Below are 19,153 nucleotides of genomic sequence, written 5' to 3'. Positions count from 1 at the left end.
AGCCTCACCACATCTACTCCACACCCTCTGACACTGGTGCTTTCCCAGGATGCTGGCAAGTGTCCCCCAGGCACTCTGAGGGCTGCTTACCTTGAGGGATTCTGTCTGCGAGCCCAGCCCCTTGGTACACAGTTCCATCACTGAGTAGGAGCAAAATGTATCCCGGACTTTGTATTGACTCACGGCAAGCAGCCACAAGGCAGGGTTGGTCTCCAGCTCTGCAGGTGGGATGAGGATGGACTGGTGCCCGGAATACACGCTGCACAGAGAGATGGGAGGGCTCAGTAAGGATGGAGAATGGGGGACCAGCCAGCCTCTGAGAAACACCTACTGTCCATTTGCAAGAGGGGACAGTCACACCAACTCTACTCTCCGGTGTTTGTAAATATAAAACAAAAGCGTGTTTACAAAAACATTCTGAAAAATACAAAAGAACTATGGGATTATGATCCGCAGTTACTGCCATTTTGAGCACTCATTGAAAGATCTCAAAGCTCTGATGCTGTTAGGTTTCTCTCAAAGCTGCTATATTCACAGAATGGACTCTCACAGTGGGAAACACAGGACTGAATTTTGGTAAAAGGTCTGGAAGTTCAGAACAGGAGTTAGCAAACTAGATGCTGCCTGGTTTTGTAAATAAAGTTTTATTGGGACACGGCCCTCAGTCCTTGCAGTACCATCTGCAGTGGCTTTAACACCAACGGGCAGAGCTGAGGGTTGCGACAGAGACCATGGAGACTGAATATTTACTAAACAGCCACTTGAGGAAAAGCGTGCCCAACCCTGGTTCAGAAAACTGACATCCAGAGTAAATAAAAGGAAACTAGGACAATTAGAAGAATTAGGATTATAATTTTACTTCAGAATGATCCAATTGGATTACCAAACAGAACTAAGGAAAATACAATCATTCTCTAATTTTACCTTTACATTAGAGAGCACGGGGAGAGAAACAAGAGGCTATTTTGTTTCACCATTAATTAATGGGGCAACTGTGATTTTAAAATAATGAAGTATTTGCCAAACTACATTTTCAATGGTATTAATTTTGTTTGGTTTATGGCTACAAATCAACATTAATAGATATATGCTATAACAGAACGTCCTAGATAAACTACCTTCTAAGATTTAAGTAAAAGAGATTTTTAAAATTGAAGTATAGTTGATTTACAATGTTGTGTTAGCTTCAGGTGTACAGCACAGTGATTCAGTTTTATATATACATATATAAAATATATTCTTTTTCAGATTATTTTCCCTCATAGGTTATTACAAAATATTGAGTATAGCTCCCTGTGCTACACAGTAGGTCCTTCCTTGTTGGTTATCTATTTTATACATAGTAGTGTGTATATGTTAATCCCTCTCCCCACCACTTTCCCCTTTGGTAACCATAAGTTTGTTTTCTATGTCTGTGGGTCTATTTCTGTTTTGTAAATAAGTTCATTTGTATTTTTTTTCTTTTTTTTTAGATTCCACATATAAGTGATACCATATGGTATTTGTTTCTCCCTGGCTTACTTCACTTAGTATGATAATCTCTAGGTCCATCTATGTTGCTGCAAATGGCATCATTTCATTCTTTTTTATAGCTGAGTAATATTCCATTGTATATATATACCACATCTTCTTTATCCATTCATCTGTTGATGGACATTTAGGTTGCTTCCATGTCTTTGTAAATTTCCAGGCTACTGTAAATAGTGCTGCAATGAACATTGGGGTACATGCATCTTTTCAAATTAAGACTTTTCGCCAGATAGATGTCCAGGAGTGGGACTGCAGGATCATGCGGTAATTCTATTTTTAGTTTTTTAAGGAACCTCCACACTGTTTTCCATAGTGGCTTCACCAATTTACATTCCCATCAACAGTGTAGGAGGGTTCCTTTTTCTCCACACCCTCTCCAGCATTTATTATTTGTAGACTTTTTGATGATGGCCATTTTGACTGGTATGAAGCGATACCTCATTGCAATTTTGGTTGCATTTCTCTAATAATTAGCAAAGTTGAGCATTTTTGCATGTGCTTGTTGGCCATCTGTATGTTTTCTCTGGAGAAATGTCTTCCTAGGTCTTCTGCCCATTTTTTGATTGGGTTGTTTGTTTTTTTGATATTGAGCTGCATGTACTGTTTGTGTATTTTGGAGATTAATCCTTTGTTGGCTGCATCATTTGCAAATATTTTCTCCCAGTCCGTAGGTTGTCTTTTTGTTTTGTTTATGATTTCCTTTGCTGTGCCAAAGCTTAAGTTTAATTAAGTCCCATTCATTTATTTTTGTTTTTACTTCCATTACTCTAGGAGATGGATCCAAAAAGATATTGCTGAGATTTATGTCAGTGTTCTGCCTATGTTTTCCTCTAGGAGTTTTATAGTAACCAGTCTTACATTTAGGTCTTTAATCCACTTTGAGTTTATTTTTGTGTATGGTGTTAAAGAATGTTCTAATTTCATTCTTTTACATGTAGCTGTCCAGTTTTCCCAGCACCACTTATTATTTTTAAAATTTATTTATTTTATTTTTGGCTGCGTTGGGACTTCGTTGCTGTGCGCAGGCTTTCTCTAGTTGTGGTGAGTGGGGGCTACTCTTTGTTGTGGTGTGCGGGCTTCTCATTGCGGTGGCTTCTCTTGTTGCAGAGCATGGGCTCTAGGCACACGGGCTTTGGTAGTTGTGGTGTGCAGCTTCAGTAGTTGTGGCTTGTGGGATCTACAGTGCAGGCTCAGTAGTTGGGGTGCAAGGGCTTAGTTGCTCCGCACCATGTGGGATCTTCCCGGACCAGGGCTCGAACCCATGTCCCCTGCATTGGCAGGCAGATTCTTAACCACTGCACCACCAGGGAAGCCCAGAAGACCCCCAGCACCACTTATTGAAGAGACTGTCTTTTCTGCATTGTATTATTCTTGCCTCCTTTGTCGTAGATTAATTAACCATAGGTGCATGGGTTTATCGCTGGACTTTCTATCCTGTTCCACTGATCTGTATTTCTGTTTTTGTGCCAGAACCATACAGTTTTGATGACTGTAGCTTTGTAGTATAGTCTGAGGTCAGGAGGCCTGATTCCTCTGGCTCCATTCTACTTTCTCAAGATTGCTTTGGCTATTCGGGGTCTTTTGTGTTTCCATACAAATTAAAAAATTTTTTGTTCTAGTTCTGTGAAAAATGCCATTGGTAATTTGATAGGCATTGCACTGAATCTGTAGATTGTCTTGGGTAGTACAGTCATTTTAACAATATTGATTCTTCCAATCCAAGAACATGGTATATATATTTTTATATATATATATATATATTTATATATATCTTTCCATCTATTTGTGTCCTCTTCAATTTCTTTCATCAGCATCTTACAGTTTTCAGAGTACAGGTCTTCTGCCTCCTTAGGTAGGTTTATTCCTAAGTATCTTATTCTTTTTGATGTGGTGGTAAATGGGGTTGTTTCCTTAATTTCTCTTTCTGCTCTTCTGTTGTTAATGTATAGAAATGCAACAAATTTCTCTATTAATTTTGTATCCTGTCAATTTACTGAATTAATTGACGCGCTCTAGTAGTAGCAAACCGAATCCAACAACACATTAAAAGGATCATACACCACGATCAAGTGAAATTTATCCCAGGGATGCAAGGATTTTTCAATATTTGCAAATCAGTGTGGTATACCACATTAAGAAATTGAAGAATAGAAACCATATGATCATCTCAATAGATTCCAAAAAAGCTTTTTATAAAATTCAACATTTATGAGAAAAACTCTCCAGAAAGTGGGCATGGAGGAAACATACCTCAATATAATAAAGGCCATATATGACAAACCCACAGCTAACATACTCAACAGTGAAGAGCTGAAAGCATTTCCTCTAAGATCAGGAATAAGGCAAGGATGCCCACTCTCACCACTTTTATTCAACAGTTTTGGAAATCCTAGTCACAGCAATCAGAAAAGAAAAAGAAATAAAAGGAATCTAAATTGGAGAAGAAGAAGTAAAACTGTCACTGTTTGCAGATGACATGATACTATACAGAAAAATTCCTAAAGATGCTACCAAATGGTTTTTTTTGGTCTTAGTTTTAAAAGTCTTATTGTGGTAAAATATGTATAAGATTTACCATTCAGCCATTTTAAAATGACACTCCAGTAGCATTAATTACGTTTACAATGTTGTGCAACCATTACTGGCTATGTATGTCCAAAATTTTTCACCATCCCAAACAGAAGCTCTGTACCTAACCCATCACCACTTCCACCTCCCAGGGCCTGGTAACCTCTAACCTACTTTCTGTTTCTGAATTGCCTATTCCAGATATTTCATTTAAGTGAAATCACACAACATTTGTCCTCTTCTGCCTGGATTATTTCACTTAGCATATTGCCTTCAACATTCTTCCATGTTGTAGCATGTGTCTTCAAGGCTGAATAACATCCCACTGTATGGATAGACCACATTTTATTTGTTCATTCATCCATCAATGGATGGTTGGGTGGTTTCTACCTTTTGGCTACTGTGAATAATGCTGCTATGAATAGCACGTACAAGTATCTGTTTAAGTCCCTGTTTTCAATTCTTTTGGGTATGTACCCCAAAGTGGAATTGCTAGACCACATGGTAACTCTATGTTTAATTTGCCGAGGAACTGCCAAACTGTTTCCCAAAGGCTGCACAATTTTACATTCCTACCAGCAAGGTACGAAGATCCCAGTTTCTCCAAATTTTCCCCGGAACTTGTTATTTTCCATTTTTTTTAGTACAGCCATCCCAGTGGGTGTGAATTGGTACCTCATGGTGGTTTTGACTTGCCTTTCCCTAATGACTCATGATTGAGCACCTTTTCATGTGCTTATTGGCCATTTGTATGTTTTCTTTGGAGGAATGTCTAATCAAGTCCTTTGCCCATTTAAAAAATGTAATTGGCTTTTATTATATCACTGATTGAGGAATCTTAAGCCCCTCTGTCTGTTGAAAACAAAGATTCAAAAGTGTGAAAGTTACCCAATAGTGAGTAGTTCATCATTAGAGCTGTATTCACACACACACACACACACACACACACACACACACACAGTTTTACGATACAGCATTGTAATGCTGCACTGGTTTTTCTTTTGTGTTATTACTTGAAGTTAATGTGTAAGCCAGGAATGTTAATTAATCTGATCTCCTCTGAAGGAATATCAGAATAAGTAAAAGAAGACATTGCCACTTTATTTCAACAATTCTATGCCAGTTAGAATTCATTGCACAGGCTGTATTAAATCTACTCAAGCATCTCAGAGCACACTCAAATGCCACAGTTATTGTAGAACAACAGAAGTTTCATTTAAACCAATGTCTCCTTTTAAAGGACACTGCTTCTTCAAGGGAGGAGTAAATAATGAGCCGAGAGTTAGGGCTCAGAGGAAACACCCCCGTGAGCTGAAGGGCCTCTGAGGTTCCACCCACCTTCCCTAGACCACCCTGGGGATCCCAGCTGAGCAAGTGAAAATCATAAGCAAGAACTTTAAAAAGAAGGTTCTTAGACTAAGTCTGTCATGTACAAATAACTGACATGCTCTTTGGACGTATTAGAATAAGCACCATTTAAAGAACCTGTTTTTGCTTCATACAAAAGCCTTAGCCTGATGAGGTGGGCTGGGTGTGCCCCTCGGATGTCCCTTCAGAAAGGACCAATCCTGTGATATGCTGCGGGGCAGGGGGGGTGGAGCTCAGGAAGCTCCCGGTGGTGCCGGTTGCCCTGTCCAGTTCTCTGGCCGCCTTTTTACTTGGACAGGTATGACCCCCACAAAAAGCTCTCCTACTCCCAACTCCAGCTCATGACGGCTTTCAGAGGACCTTTCCTGTTTGTAGTGGAAACACTGGCTCCCAGGGATCACACACTCCCAATGTGGACCACTAGGAAGAACGGTCTTTTTAAGGAATGAAAGTGATTTGTTGGCAGATGTGTTCTAACTTGGCTTCTAAAGATGGATTCCACAAAACTTAAATCCAAGACACACGGTTAAAAACTTCCCATTTTTAATATTAAAAGGAGAAAGTGGGATATGGAACCACATACAAACTACGATTATAGCTGTGAAGAAGGGCAAGAGCACAGGAACAAACAGAGCAGGATACTAATGGGGGCTAGGGTAGGGCAGAGGGACCCCGGGCATTTCTCTGCCCATTTGTCAGTTCTCAGGGCACTCATTCATTTCCATAGAATATGACCCATAAACACATTCAAAAACACACACATTTCTATCCTGGAATGCCTCTATCACACATTTCTTAACAGGATAACAAAATGCTACAAGTTGGTGATTGCTTTAGATTCTCCTATTGGAGCTTAATGCATCAAAACATCAGACAACCAACAACCAATGTGTGGGGATAAGATGTAGGTGTTATTCTAGGAAGGATATTTGATAATCAGGTGGGAATTTTTCCGGTGGTGGCTTTTGGATTTTTTGAATTTTACTTAATCCTTCTGAGCAAGGAAATCTGATAATGAACAGAGCCCTCTGTATTTAAAGAATTAAATGAAACTCAGAATAGAATAAGAACTTGTTCCAAGTTGAGTTTAGATGAACTTTAAAGAGCTCTGAGGATGTGCTGACTGCTGTCAGTAACCAGGAGAAAGGATTATTATGCCCAAAATTTTCCTTTGAAAGTTTTCAAATATTCCCTTTGAATTCCTGCTGATGTGAAAGTTTTGTTACGCACAAAACATGCAAAACTACACATTCCAGTGGAGCCCTGTGGAAAAGTATAAAAATTATTTCTATAGTCAACATACAAAAATCAATAAGATACCATTCCAATAATTATAATTCTCAACATTCTGTCAATTTTTCTTTAAGATTTGTCCTTGGGAAATTGATTTAGGCCTTTAAAGACCACTTTACAGTGCGGCTATTTAAGAGATCAAACAGCACGACAATATATCTGCATTACAATACTGACACCTTGGTCAAACAACTACTTACTGCAAGTAGCATCTATCCAGTAACACTTCTGTACAAATTTAGCTGAGCCCTTGCAGTTTGTGAAAACACGCTTTCATCTGGAAGTCCTTGTAGCCAACACTGTGGTGCTTTAAAAATCAGAGTTTCCATCTGGTTGAGAATCCGGCATGTTTTGTTTTCTCATTTCTGAACCAACCACCACCAAGAATATGCACTGGGGGTCTGAAGTCGAGCCAAACACCTCCTCGGCTCCCGCAGCGCATCAGGGCTGCTCCCCTCACACCCGGAGGTCCTGTGGGCTGTTCCTGAGCCCTAGTCTTCTTTCCAGGGGCCATGAGAGCTAAGGGAGACCCCTGCCCCTGAGGCCACCGACACAAGAGGCGGCCACCTGTGAGGGCGACTTGTTGGACACCGGTGTTTTGTGCCACAGGCACCGTTGCACCCTCTGCCCTTTGCAACGCAGCACTCAAGGATCAGCCCCCACACCACATCTGGCGTGACCTTGAATTAGAGCTTTCTTTGTAGCTCATGAACCAACTCCAATGAGAAGCCTCAAGGCAACATTAAGCAGGAAGAAATAAAAATAATGGAAAATTTACCTCTGCTGAATGGATATTAAAAGGACAATCTTGGCCAAAAATGGGATCATACACCAGGTAACAGCCCAAGATCTAACACCCTCGCACATCACGCACCATGTAAATCGTTAATTATCCACTAGGAAACATGCCTTTTCCCTCTTTGAAAAGTGATGGTGCACAGTTTTCCGTTAGCACCAAATGTTATTCAACCCATTCGTGAATCGGGGTTAACGAGACCACCTTAATTAGATTCCCCTGCATGACTTTTATTCCAGCTCAAATTTACACCACTTCTCTGACACTGAGGACTTTTACATTTTCTGGCAGGTACCGAACACAGTTAATGACATTGGAGCCCCATGTCTTAGGGAATCAAAATGCAGGTAAAAACCTTACGATGATCTGCTTAATTATGACAATCTACCCATATTGTTCCCAGCATTTTCCTTTTACATGCTATCATAAGGAGACCAGAAATGAAGAAAAGGAAATACAAATCACCCACTGCTAGCTTTCTCAAGAATATACACCAGGATAAATGACTTGCTTGATCAGACTGTTAGCACATGAAAGGGTAGGGTCCAGTGTGGAGTTCAAGGTTAGAGAATATAAGCATACTTGTGAAAATGAAACATAGTTTCACCTCTGTCCTCATTCCTATAAACAGAAGACAACATTAAGAAAAAGTTATTAAATTCTAGTAGAGGACAAACAGAAAACCTGATTCACCAATTTTCTACCTGCCTTTTTTTTGCTCAATCCAACGAAAGTCGATTTGTTGCTTCATTTATTAACCAACACTGATTTCTTGGCACTGGCTATAAATACTTCCCTACTTAATAGCAGTTGCTTATAGGGAAGATTATTTCCTGTGAATTTCTGGAACCTGAACTATTCTAGTTTAGATCTTAACTTCAAAAAGAACAAAACAATTTAAAAAACATTTTGGGAATATTTTCTCTCAGCCTCTGGCCTGCTCCCATTCTCGTGACAGTATCTTTTGCAGAGCAGAGATGATTAATTTTAATAAAGTCAGCCTATCAATTATTTCTTTCATGCATCATGCCTTTGGTGGTGTATCTAAAAGTCATCAACAAACCCAAGATCATCTAGATATTCTCCTAAGTTTTCTTCTAGGAGTTTTATAGTTTTACGTTTCACATTTAGGTCTATGATCTATTTTGAGCTAACTTTTGTGAAGGCTGTTAACACCTGTGTCTAGATTCTTTTTTTTTTTTTTGGCCTGTGGATGTCCAGTTATTCCAGCACCATTAGTTGAAAAGACCACCTTTGTTCCACTGTATCATTGTATTGCCTTTGCACTTTTGTAAAAGATCGACGGACTATACTTATGTGGGTCTATTTCTGGGCTCTCTACAATACCAAGAGTGAGCCCTGATGTAAATTATAGACTCTGGGATGATAATGTGTCAAAGGTAGGTTCCTAGTTTGTAAAAAATGTACTACTCTGGTGGGAGATGCTGATAACAGGGGAAGCTGTGCGTGTGGGGCTGGGGCGTGCAAGGGAAATCTTTGTACCTTCCACTCGATTTTGCTGTGAACCTAACAATACTCTGAAAAATAAAATCTAGATAAAAAAACAAAAATAAAAAATGTCTGAACAGGAGAGAGAGAGAGAAAAAAAGACATTTTGGTAACTAATATAAATTTGTACATTTGTAATTCAATGATTTCAGATTATTAACTTGATAAAACATACAAAGAATTGATAACTCTCACAATTTGGGCACCCTGAGCAAGGCAGCCACACAACTCACGACAACACATGTCACCCTGTGGTGTCACGTGGGTGAGCCTACTGAACTGGGAGGGTAGGGTCTGTACCACGCACTTCAGTTACTCCAAGGAAAGTTGTTTTCCTTTTTAAAACTTTTACTTAGGTATAATTTGCATATCATAAATCTATCCATTTGCAGTACAGAATTAAAAGAACTTTGACAGTTTTGCAGAGTGTATAATTATCACCACAATGCACTTCCATCACCCTAGAACACTTCCATCACCCTAAAGGCATGCCTTGTATTCATTTGTAGTCAATCCTGTTTTCAGCTCTAGCCCCAGTTAATCATTATTCTACTTTCTGTCTCTATAGATTTGCCCTTTCTGAACATTTCCAACAAATGGTATCACATGATACAATCATATAATAAGTGGTCTTTTGAGTCTGGCTTCTTTCAGACTTGGCATATGTTTTTGAAGTTTATCCAGTCTGGGGAGAATTTTCATCTTAACAATAATGAATTTCCTAATCCATGAATACCAACTGTCTGACGTGCTTTTTAAAACAGGTCCAGTTTTTTAAGCAAGTCCATTGTGATCTGTTTCTATAATGGATTTCAGAACGAAGAAGTTTACAGCTGTTATGTATTTATTTTTAGTGCTGCAGGGGTCATAGCTGATTTTGTGACTTCTGAATGAATTTGCAGGTAAGACATTAAGCAAAGGGTCACTGCCACCCTCTCTGTACAATTCCTCTAGAGAGTCCCATTGCTGCTGGTGACATGCAGCAGGACTCACTCCAACCAGCACCTTCTCTGTGGATTTCACGGGGCTTGGCTGGGTGAGCCTGCAGAACCAGAAGGCACTTTTGCCAAGTAACAAGAGACAGTTGCCTATAAAGCTGTAGTTCAGAATAGGTTTCCTTCTCAGCTGGCCAGATATGTCTAAAGTCACTTTGGCCCTACTGTTGGAATGGTATATTCTGAACTATTTTCCAAGAAAAAATTACCCACAATGCTATTGCATTCTGAACTGAGGCAAAAATCATTAAAATATTTCAACTGTTCAATTATATTTGCTTTCTCAAAAAGTTTAATTGTGGTGATTAGAATGATAGTGTTTTTAAAAAATATGTAATTGGATTTAGTCCAATTTAACCCAATTGAATATTATAAATGCATTAAAATAATTGTTTTAGGAGAATGTTTAAAGATGAGAAAATGTCTACTATTATGAAAAAAGGCAATTATAAGCAATTTCACTGTAGCATCTCAGTTTTATAAATATATTAATGTACATTTACAAAATTGTATGTGTACTTAAAGGTTTATGGGTGAAACCGTATGTTTTTTGGTGTTTGCTTTAAAATGCCCATATGGAAAAGGGACAGAAATAATCAGAAGGCTGGATGAAACCAAACCGGCAAAGTAAGATCCACGTGAAGCTGGTTGTTGGGCCCTGGTGTTTGTTACAGTGTTCTTTATACACTTAAACATATACACTTGTATATGTTTGAAAATGTCAATAATAAAAAATAGTACTACATTAGAAAATAAACTCTGTAAGACTATATGCCAAAATGCTACTAGTGAGAATTTACTGTTATCTCTGGGTAGTATACTTATGGATGGCTTAATTTTCTTCTTTATATTATTTTGTATTTTCTAAAGTTTCTACAATGAACATCTATGTACAATTGTACATAGATGTACAATTTTCTCTAATTGTACATCTATGTACAATTAGAGAAAAATGACAATAAACATTCATCCTCTCCATTAATACTTGTTGGCAGCTACCAGGAGCTGGGCCTGGGGGCTGCCAGCTGTGGAGTGGGGGCCACGCAGGGGAGTGGGGGTAGGGGAGCCTGTGGAGCTTCCTCCCGGCCTCCCGCAGCTGAAGTCAGGGAGAAGCCTGAGGAGGAAAGAGCCTGGATGCCCCCGGTGAACACAATTCCAGGCCTGGGACACCTGAGAAGATTTAGAGGCATGAGAAGCAAGCCCACGGCCTGGGAGTTGCTTGGAAAACAGATTCCCAACAGACAGCTTCTGAGAATGGCCCCAGATTCTGTCTCTGTTGGTTTCAGCAAACTTTACGGAGACTAAGTTTTCACATGCTGGAGAGAGTGGCTACCAGGGCAGGTGTCCCTGTGGCACCCGGAGCTGGGCTGAGGAGGAGCCGCACCCTGCAGGCGGCCCCCTCCCGTTAGCAGTTCTCGCAAGTGGTCTGAAAACACGTGTGTGATTTACTTACTTATATCGTAAAGGTGCAAAGACGAAACTCACCTACAGAGGCACCACAGGACAAACCCAAGTCCACAGTAAGGGTCCAGGCAGATGGCCACTTCTCTAGAGGGGTAGAGCTCACACTGCAGCTTAATAGAACGGCAGAAGGCACTGGTGGCTGCGTGAGACATCTGCAAGACAGCAAGGTCGCGTTAAGTGCATGGAGCCTGAGCCCATCCTAAGGACTCCTGTAACAGAACAAGGCCGCATGAAATGCACAGGACCTGACATCCGATGCCTAAGGGTGGTTTTATAACAGAGAACAACTGTAGCCAAGCTTTGGTTTTGTTAGCAGAGAGCAGCCTGCTGATGTTCTCATTAGTCTTCCCATTTTCAAGAGTAAACCACAAGCAAAACTTCCTGGTCTCCCAGGACTTAGTAACCTTGGCCCATGAAGTCAGGACGTCTTGCATTTGAATGGCGGGTTTGACTGCAATCCCCTCTGCAGCCCTGTACAGTAGGTGGGGACTTGTGACTCCTCACATCCCCTCTCCAGGCAGGGACGACACCTGACTTGTGATTCATCTCCAGGCCCAACACCACACCTGTTGTGCAACAGGGGGACCAGCAGAGCACACTGGACGCACGACTCCTGTCTCAATGATCAGGAAATGTGGCTCAGAAGGCCACACACATTTGTGCAGTAAGACATGCTCGTCATGTGACGGCAGCCCAAATCCGACCTCAGTGCAGCTAAAGTAAAGAGCTTCTCCAAAGTCAGCAACCAGTCCCACGACAGTCAGTATGGAATGTGAATTCTTTTAAAGTACTGGAAATTATATCTAGTGACATCAATTTTCTCACAGAAGCTTTCTAGCCAAAGAAATCTAAGAGGAAAAGGAAAGTAAAAGCAGCCCAGAAAACTTTACCAAGTTCGTGGTCTTAAACATGTCTCAAGTTACCATGGAGTGCACGTCACCCAGAGCTGAACTGTAAAAGGGACCAGTGCAGAGCATCGTAATGTTCAGGGAAGTCCAGTCAAATGCCTGGGAAAAGCATTCATTAGCCACTCCAGGGAAGAGAGGAGAAAAACCAGGAGAGGGGGTTTCCATCCTACCACAGAGGATCCCTGTCAGAAGTTCTGCACAGAAGAAGATTTCATTGTGGATGTTTTACTGAATTCATACAAAGCAATGTAGAATCACTCTAGAATCTAACACACAAGCAGTTCTTCGCAGTTTGTTTTTAAAACCACAACATTTGTTTAAAGAGGAAATGAAGCTGGATTTATGAAACATGCCTTCAACCCCCTGCCTGCTGCATCAGGAGTTAGTAAGACCACAGCTACCAAAATCATCCACATTCTCAGATTAGCAACTAAAACAGACCTTCACAGAACCCCCGCTCTGTGCAGGTGTCGTCTACAGCTTGAGAACCGAGCTCTCAGCTCAGCTCGACAGATGCTAATTTGTTAACAGAGGACTTGTGCTTGGGATATAAAAAAGAACACACAGCCTCTGCCCTCAGGAGCTGGCCACGTAGTGGGAAGTTCAGAAACTTGGTAACTGCAGGGGCTGCAAGCACTTTGACAAAGTGTGCATAGAGCTTAGCGAAAGCAGATGATGATTCTCACACCCCTCTGTGGGCTCAGAGGGTGAGTTAACAGAGTTCAACACAGCGACCAGGAAGCTAACAGGTTAAGAAAACATAACTAGGAATGGGGACTGTCTATCCCTAAGCTCATTCCAATCTTGGACCCTGCCAACATCACAAACCCAGAGCCCATGCTCGAATGCTTTACCAGAACCTTTTAGTAAGAAAAACTCCTGCAAACTTGTACTTGAATAAAGAATTAGTTTTCTCAAAGCCCCAAACATCAAACTCTAATGCTCTACTCTAAAAGGGACATCGAGAGCAGATACTTCGACGTGGAGGAACTGGGGATGAGGCCAAGGGTATTTATTTTAAGGATGTATCTTATGACATCTTCAGCAAGTTTACCTTCCAGTGAAGTTTTGCTTTGGCTCACGTTAGAATAAGTGTCCATTCCTGGGGCACACATCAGCTCACGCATCAACTGCAGTGAGCAGGAGAGTGCTCCAGAAGCAAACTGGTGTCAGCTCTAAAACATCCTGCGGGGAAGCCCACCTAAAGCACATGCAGGTGCTGGGCAGGTGCTCCACAGGACGGCTGTGGAGTGGGGCGAATGCAGACCTAGGATCTATCTATTAGGAACCTTCAGAGTTCAAATTACACTTTTAAACAGGGAGCATGAACAACTTAAATTGAACACCTGAACTTGTACATTTCATACTAAATCGGACATTCTGTAATGCCCTTTATGGGGAAAACACTTTACTGGAAAGGCTTTTCTCTGTCAACTTTTGGTGTGTATTGGACGCTCAATGATATTTTTGTTCAAAAACTGAATCAAAATTTATTTCTGAGAAAAATGGTGACCTGAGCAACCACAGAGGTGGGAGTTTCCATTTGGAGCAGACTGTTAAGGCAGATAATTTCAACTCTATTTATGCCTCTCAGTATTTGAAGCATGTGGGTTTTTCACTAAACAACAGCACAATACACTTCATTTCAGGTACTCATCAAACAAATTAAACAGTCAAAGGTTTAAGAAAAACATGAATTTGAGAGAAAGTCTAGTTATTCATCTCTCTGGGATTTCCAGAGTCTATACTTACATTAAGAGGAATCATTAGGAAGGAAGAACATAGATCACTTTGGCTCTGTTTCAAGTAGTAAAATCTTTATAGAATCAAGATTTAATATTACAGCTCCCACTTCTGTAGATCATGAAAATGGTACGATCAAAAGTGTGTGCTTCTCTTGTGGCTGTGACAGTAGGAGGCCAACCCAATTTTCATACTTAGTAAATAATTCATCTTGGTCTGAAAATATATCTTTATTTTTAAAAGCTTTTCAAAAATTATTTTATTTTATAATGTACTTTATTGGTGTACCACCTCAAATTCTATAAAAAGCAGAGGAGAAGGTTCAGGGACGATGGCAGAACAGGAATCCCTGTCCTACTTGGACAGTATCCGCACAGGCAGAATCTGATGTAACTACAGTGGAGCTCTGGAGTCAGTTGATGGCTTGCAACTTCCCGGGGGGCAGGGGAAAGCTTGGACAGTGAACCGCAATTAATTTTGGAGAAATTAAGACATTCCCAGGTTTAAAAAAAAGTTAAGGGAGTTCATTACATTTAGACCTGCTGTAAAGGAAATGCTCAAGGGAATCCTGCAGGTTGCAATAGAAGAACATTGTAACTCGATGTCATTTGAAGAAGTAAAGGTCTCAGTAAAGGTAAACACAAGACAATTATAAAAGCCAGTATAATTGAACAATTGCTTAAAAACTCTACTTTTTGTTTTCTACATGATTTAAGAGACTAACATACTAAAACAAAACGGTTATTGGCCTAAAAACTAGTGTTACTGTAACTTTGGATTTCAATTCCACACTTTTCCTACATAAATTAAGAGACCAATGCATTTAAACGTTTATTACTGGGACTTCCCTGGTGGCACAGTGGTTAAGAATCTGCCTGCCAATATAGGGGACACGGGTTCGAGCCCTGGTCCGGGAAGGTCCCATATGTCGCGGAGCAACTAAGCCCATGCGCCCCAACTACTTAGCCTGCACTCTAGAGCCCAGGAGCCACAACTATTGAAGCCCGTGTGCTTAGAGCCCATGCTCCACAACAAAAGAAGCCACCATAGTAAGAAGCCCGTGCACCACAACGAAGAATAGCCCCCGCTTGCTGCAACTAGAAAAAGCCCATGCACAGCAACAAAGACCCAATGCAGCCAAAAATAAATAAACAAATGTATTAAAAAATGTTTATTACTATATGTTTTGGGTCATACAATGTATAAAGATATAATTTTGGACATCAACAACTGAAAAAATGGTGGGACAGAGCTGCACAGAAGCAGTTTTGTATATTACTGAAATTAGGCTGGCATACAAACTAGAGCATAATAACTTTAAGATATCAAATGGAATCCCATGGTAACCACAAAGAAAATAGCTATAGAATATATACAAAAGGAAATGAGATAGGAATTTTAAAGTATCACTACAAAAAATCAACTGAGCACAAAATAAGACAGTAAAGCAGGAAATGAGGAACAAAAAAGCTATCAGACATATGGAGAATAAGAGAGATGAGAAACGTTCCTTCTTATCAGTAATTACTTCAAATACAAATGGATTAACTCTCCAATCAATGACAGAAATCGGCAGAATGGATGAAAGAAATGATCCAACTACTGCTGTCCACAGGAGATTCATTTTAGATCAAAAGACACAAATAGTTTGAACATGAAAAGATGGATAAAGATATTCCACGCAAACAGTCACCAAAAGAGAGCAGAGGTGGCTATATTAATATCAGACAAATAAAATTTAAATCAAAACGGATACAAGAAACAAAGAAGGGCATTATATATTAATAAAAGGTTCATTACGGCAAGAAATATAACAATTATAAACATCTACAAACCTAAAAGCAAACCATCAAAATATATGAGACAAAAACAGACAGCTTTACAACAATAAGAGGAGACTTTGATATTCCCTTTTCAATAATGGGCAAAACAACCAGACAGAAGACAACTATGGAACGAGAGGACTTAACACAATAAACCAAAGAGCTCTAAGAAACATACAGAGGAATATACAACCACAACAGAATACACACTCTTCTCAAGAGCACTTGGGTCATGTTCCAGGGCAGACCGTATTTTAGGCCACAAATTAAGTCTCAATAGATTTAAAAAGATAGATAACATACAAAGTATCTTCTCCAAGCACAACAGGATGAATAGAAGAAAAACTGGAAAACCTACAAATCTGTGGAATTTAAACAGTGCCCTCTTAACCAACAGATCAAAGAAGAAACTACAAGGAAAATCAGAGAATATTTAGACACAAATGAAAATGAAGACAATATAACCAAACCTAAGCGGATACTGCCAAAGCAGTGTTAAGGCAGAAATTTATAGCTATAAATTGTTATATTAAAAAACAAGAAAGGTCTCATGCCAACAACCTAACTTGACAACTTAAGGAATGAGAAGACAAAGGACAGACTAAACCCAAAGGTAGCAGAAGGAAATATTAAAGATTACAGCAGAGATAAATAAGTAGAGAATAGAAAAATAGCAGAGATAAACAATGAAACCAGAAGTTGATTCTTTGAAAAGACCAACAAAATTGACAAACCTCTGGCTAGATGGCCTAAGAAAAAAGAGGGAAGTATCAGATTACTAAAATCAGAAATGGAAGTGGGGACATTTACTACTGATTCTACAGAAATTAAAAAAAAAATTATAAGAGAGTACTATGAACAACTATACAACAACAAACTGCACAACCAACAAGAAACGGAAAAATTCTATTTCATGGAATTTGAAACACAAGCTATCAAGAAGGAACACGAACTCTATGAAGACTAAATCACAAAAAATAGAAAATCTGAATAAACCTGTAACTGGCAAGAAAGACAAATCAGTTAAAAAAAAATCATAAAGATGTTAAAAAAAAAAAAAATCCCAACCAAGAAAGGCCCTGGAACTGATGGCTTCACTGCTGAATTCTATCAAACGTTTAAAGACGAAATAATACCAATCTTTCTCAAACTTCTCCAAAAATTGAAGAGGAGGGAACACTTTCTAATTCATTCTTGGAGGTCACCAAAATCCTGATACCAAAGCCAGACAAGGATACTGTAAGAACAAAAAACTACAGACCAATATCTCTTTTGAACACCGGTGCAAAAATACTCAACAAAATACTAGCAAACAAAATTCAACAGCATATTGAAAGGCTTATGCATCATGACCAAGTTGGATTTATTCCTGGAATGCAAGGATGGCTCTACATATGAAAATCAAGCAATATAAAACATCACATTAAGAGAACGAAGAGAAAAACCCCAGATGATCATCTTGGTCGATGCAGAAAAAGCATCTGACAAAATTCAACATCCTTTCATGATACAAACAATCAATAGACTAGAAATAGAAGAAAAGTTCTCAACACAGTAAAAGCAATATACAAAAACCCACAGTGGGGAAGTAGCCACATAGCACAGGGTGATCAGCTCAGTGCTTTGTGACCGCCTGGAGGGGTGGGATAGGGAGGGTGGGAGGGAGGGAGACGCCAGAGGGAAGAGATACGGGAACATGTATATGTATAATTGATTCACTTTGTTATAAAGCAGAAACTAACACACCATTGTAAAGTAATTATACTCCAATAAAGATGTTAAAAAAAAAAACCCACAGTGAACATCATACACAACTGTGATAGACTAAAAGCTTTTTCTCTAAGATCAGGAACAAGACAAGGATGCCCACTTTCACTACTTCTATTCAACACAGTACTGGAAGTTCTAGCCAGAGCAATTAGGCATGAAAAAGATATAAAAGGCATCCAAATTGGAAAGGAAGAAGTAAAATTATCTCTGTTCACAGATGATGTGATCGTATATGTAGAAAACCCTAACAATTCCACAAAAAACTGTTAATAAACCATAAATGAATTCAGCAAAGTAGCAGGATAAAAAGTCAACATGCAAAAAGTAAGTTGCATTTCTATAAACTAAAAGAAAAATCTGAAAAGGAAATTAAAGCAATTCCATTTACAATAGCATCAAAAAGAATAAAAAACTTAGGAATTAACTAAGGATGTAAGAAACTTGTACAATGAAAACTATAAAACACTGCTGAAAGAAATTAAAGAAGAAATAAATGGAAACACATCCCTTATTCACAGATGTCAATACTACCCAAGACTATACTGATTCAATGCAATCTATATCAAAATCTCAATGATACTTTTTGCAGAAATAGAAAAGCCTATTGTAACATTCATATGAAATCTCAAAGACACCTGAGCAGCCAAAACAATCTTGGAAAAAGAACAACAAAGTCAGAGGACTCACACTTCCTGATTTAAAAACTTAGTACAAAGCTACAGTAATCAAAACAGTGTAGTACTGGCAGCCATAGAGAAAAACAGAACAGAATATAGAGCCTAGAAATAAACCCTCACATATATGGTCAAATGATTTTTTAAAAAAAATTTTCACTAATTTATTTATTTTTACCTAGACTTCACATGCAATTGATTTGACTGATTGACTCATTGAGGTATAATTGACATACATTATATTAGTTTCAGGTATACAATATAACATACATATGTGTATGTATTGCAAAATGACTACCACAATAAGTCTAGTGAAGACAGCTACTAAGATTTACTCTTTTAGCAACTTCCAAATACGCAGTACGGTATATCATTATCTATAGTTTCCATGCTGTACATTACATACGCAGGCCTTATTTATAATTGGAAGTCTGTACCTTTTCATTCCCTTCACCCATTTTGCCCATCACCAATCTGTTCTCTGTATCTATGAGCTTGGTTTTCTTTTTTTTTTTTTTAAGATTCCACATATAAGTAAAATCATACAGTATTTGTCTTTCTCTGCCTTATTTCACTTAGCATAATGTCCTTCAGGTTCATTCACGTTGTCTGAAATGGCAGGATTTCCTTCTACTTTATGGCTGAATTATATTCCATTGTGTGTGTATGGGGGAGGGTGTGGGTAGGTGGGTGGGCATATCACATTTTACTT

The 19,153-nt window shown here is 39.2% G+C and overlaps 1 protein-coding gene across 5 annotated transcripts in view; it reads right to left on the bottom strand.

Moving 5' to 3' along the window:
- DIP2C (DIP2 acetate--CoA ligase C (putative)) overlaps positions 1 to 19,153 on the bottom strand; it is a 360,655-nt gene that overhangs the window by 36,064 nt on the left and 305,438 nt on the right. For all 5 annotated transcript variants that reach the window (XM_027089300.1, XM_027089301.1, XM_027089302.1 and 2 more), the window contains 2 exons: positions 11,545 to 11,675; positions 91 to 259 (listed from right to left, as the gene is read on the bottom strand). In XM_027089300.1, coding sequence (XP_026945101.1) covers positions 91 to 259; positions 11,545 to 11,675 — 300 coding nt within the window. The remainder of the gene's footprint in view (positions 1 to 90; positions 260 to 11,544; positions 11,676 to 19,153) is intronic.

This window comes from Aethalodelphis obliquidens, unplaced genomic scaffold (assembly GCF_003676395.1).
Source record: "Aethalodelphis obliquidens isolate GAN/ISIS:26980383/991018 unplaced genomic scaffold, ASM367639v1 scaffold65, whole genome shotgun sequence".
NCBI classification, from domain to species: Eukaryota; Metazoa; Chordata; class Mammalia; order Artiodactyla; family Delphinidae; genus Aethalodelphis; species Aethalodelphis obliquidens.
This window is presented reverse-complemented; position numbering and strand designations above follow the sequence as displayed.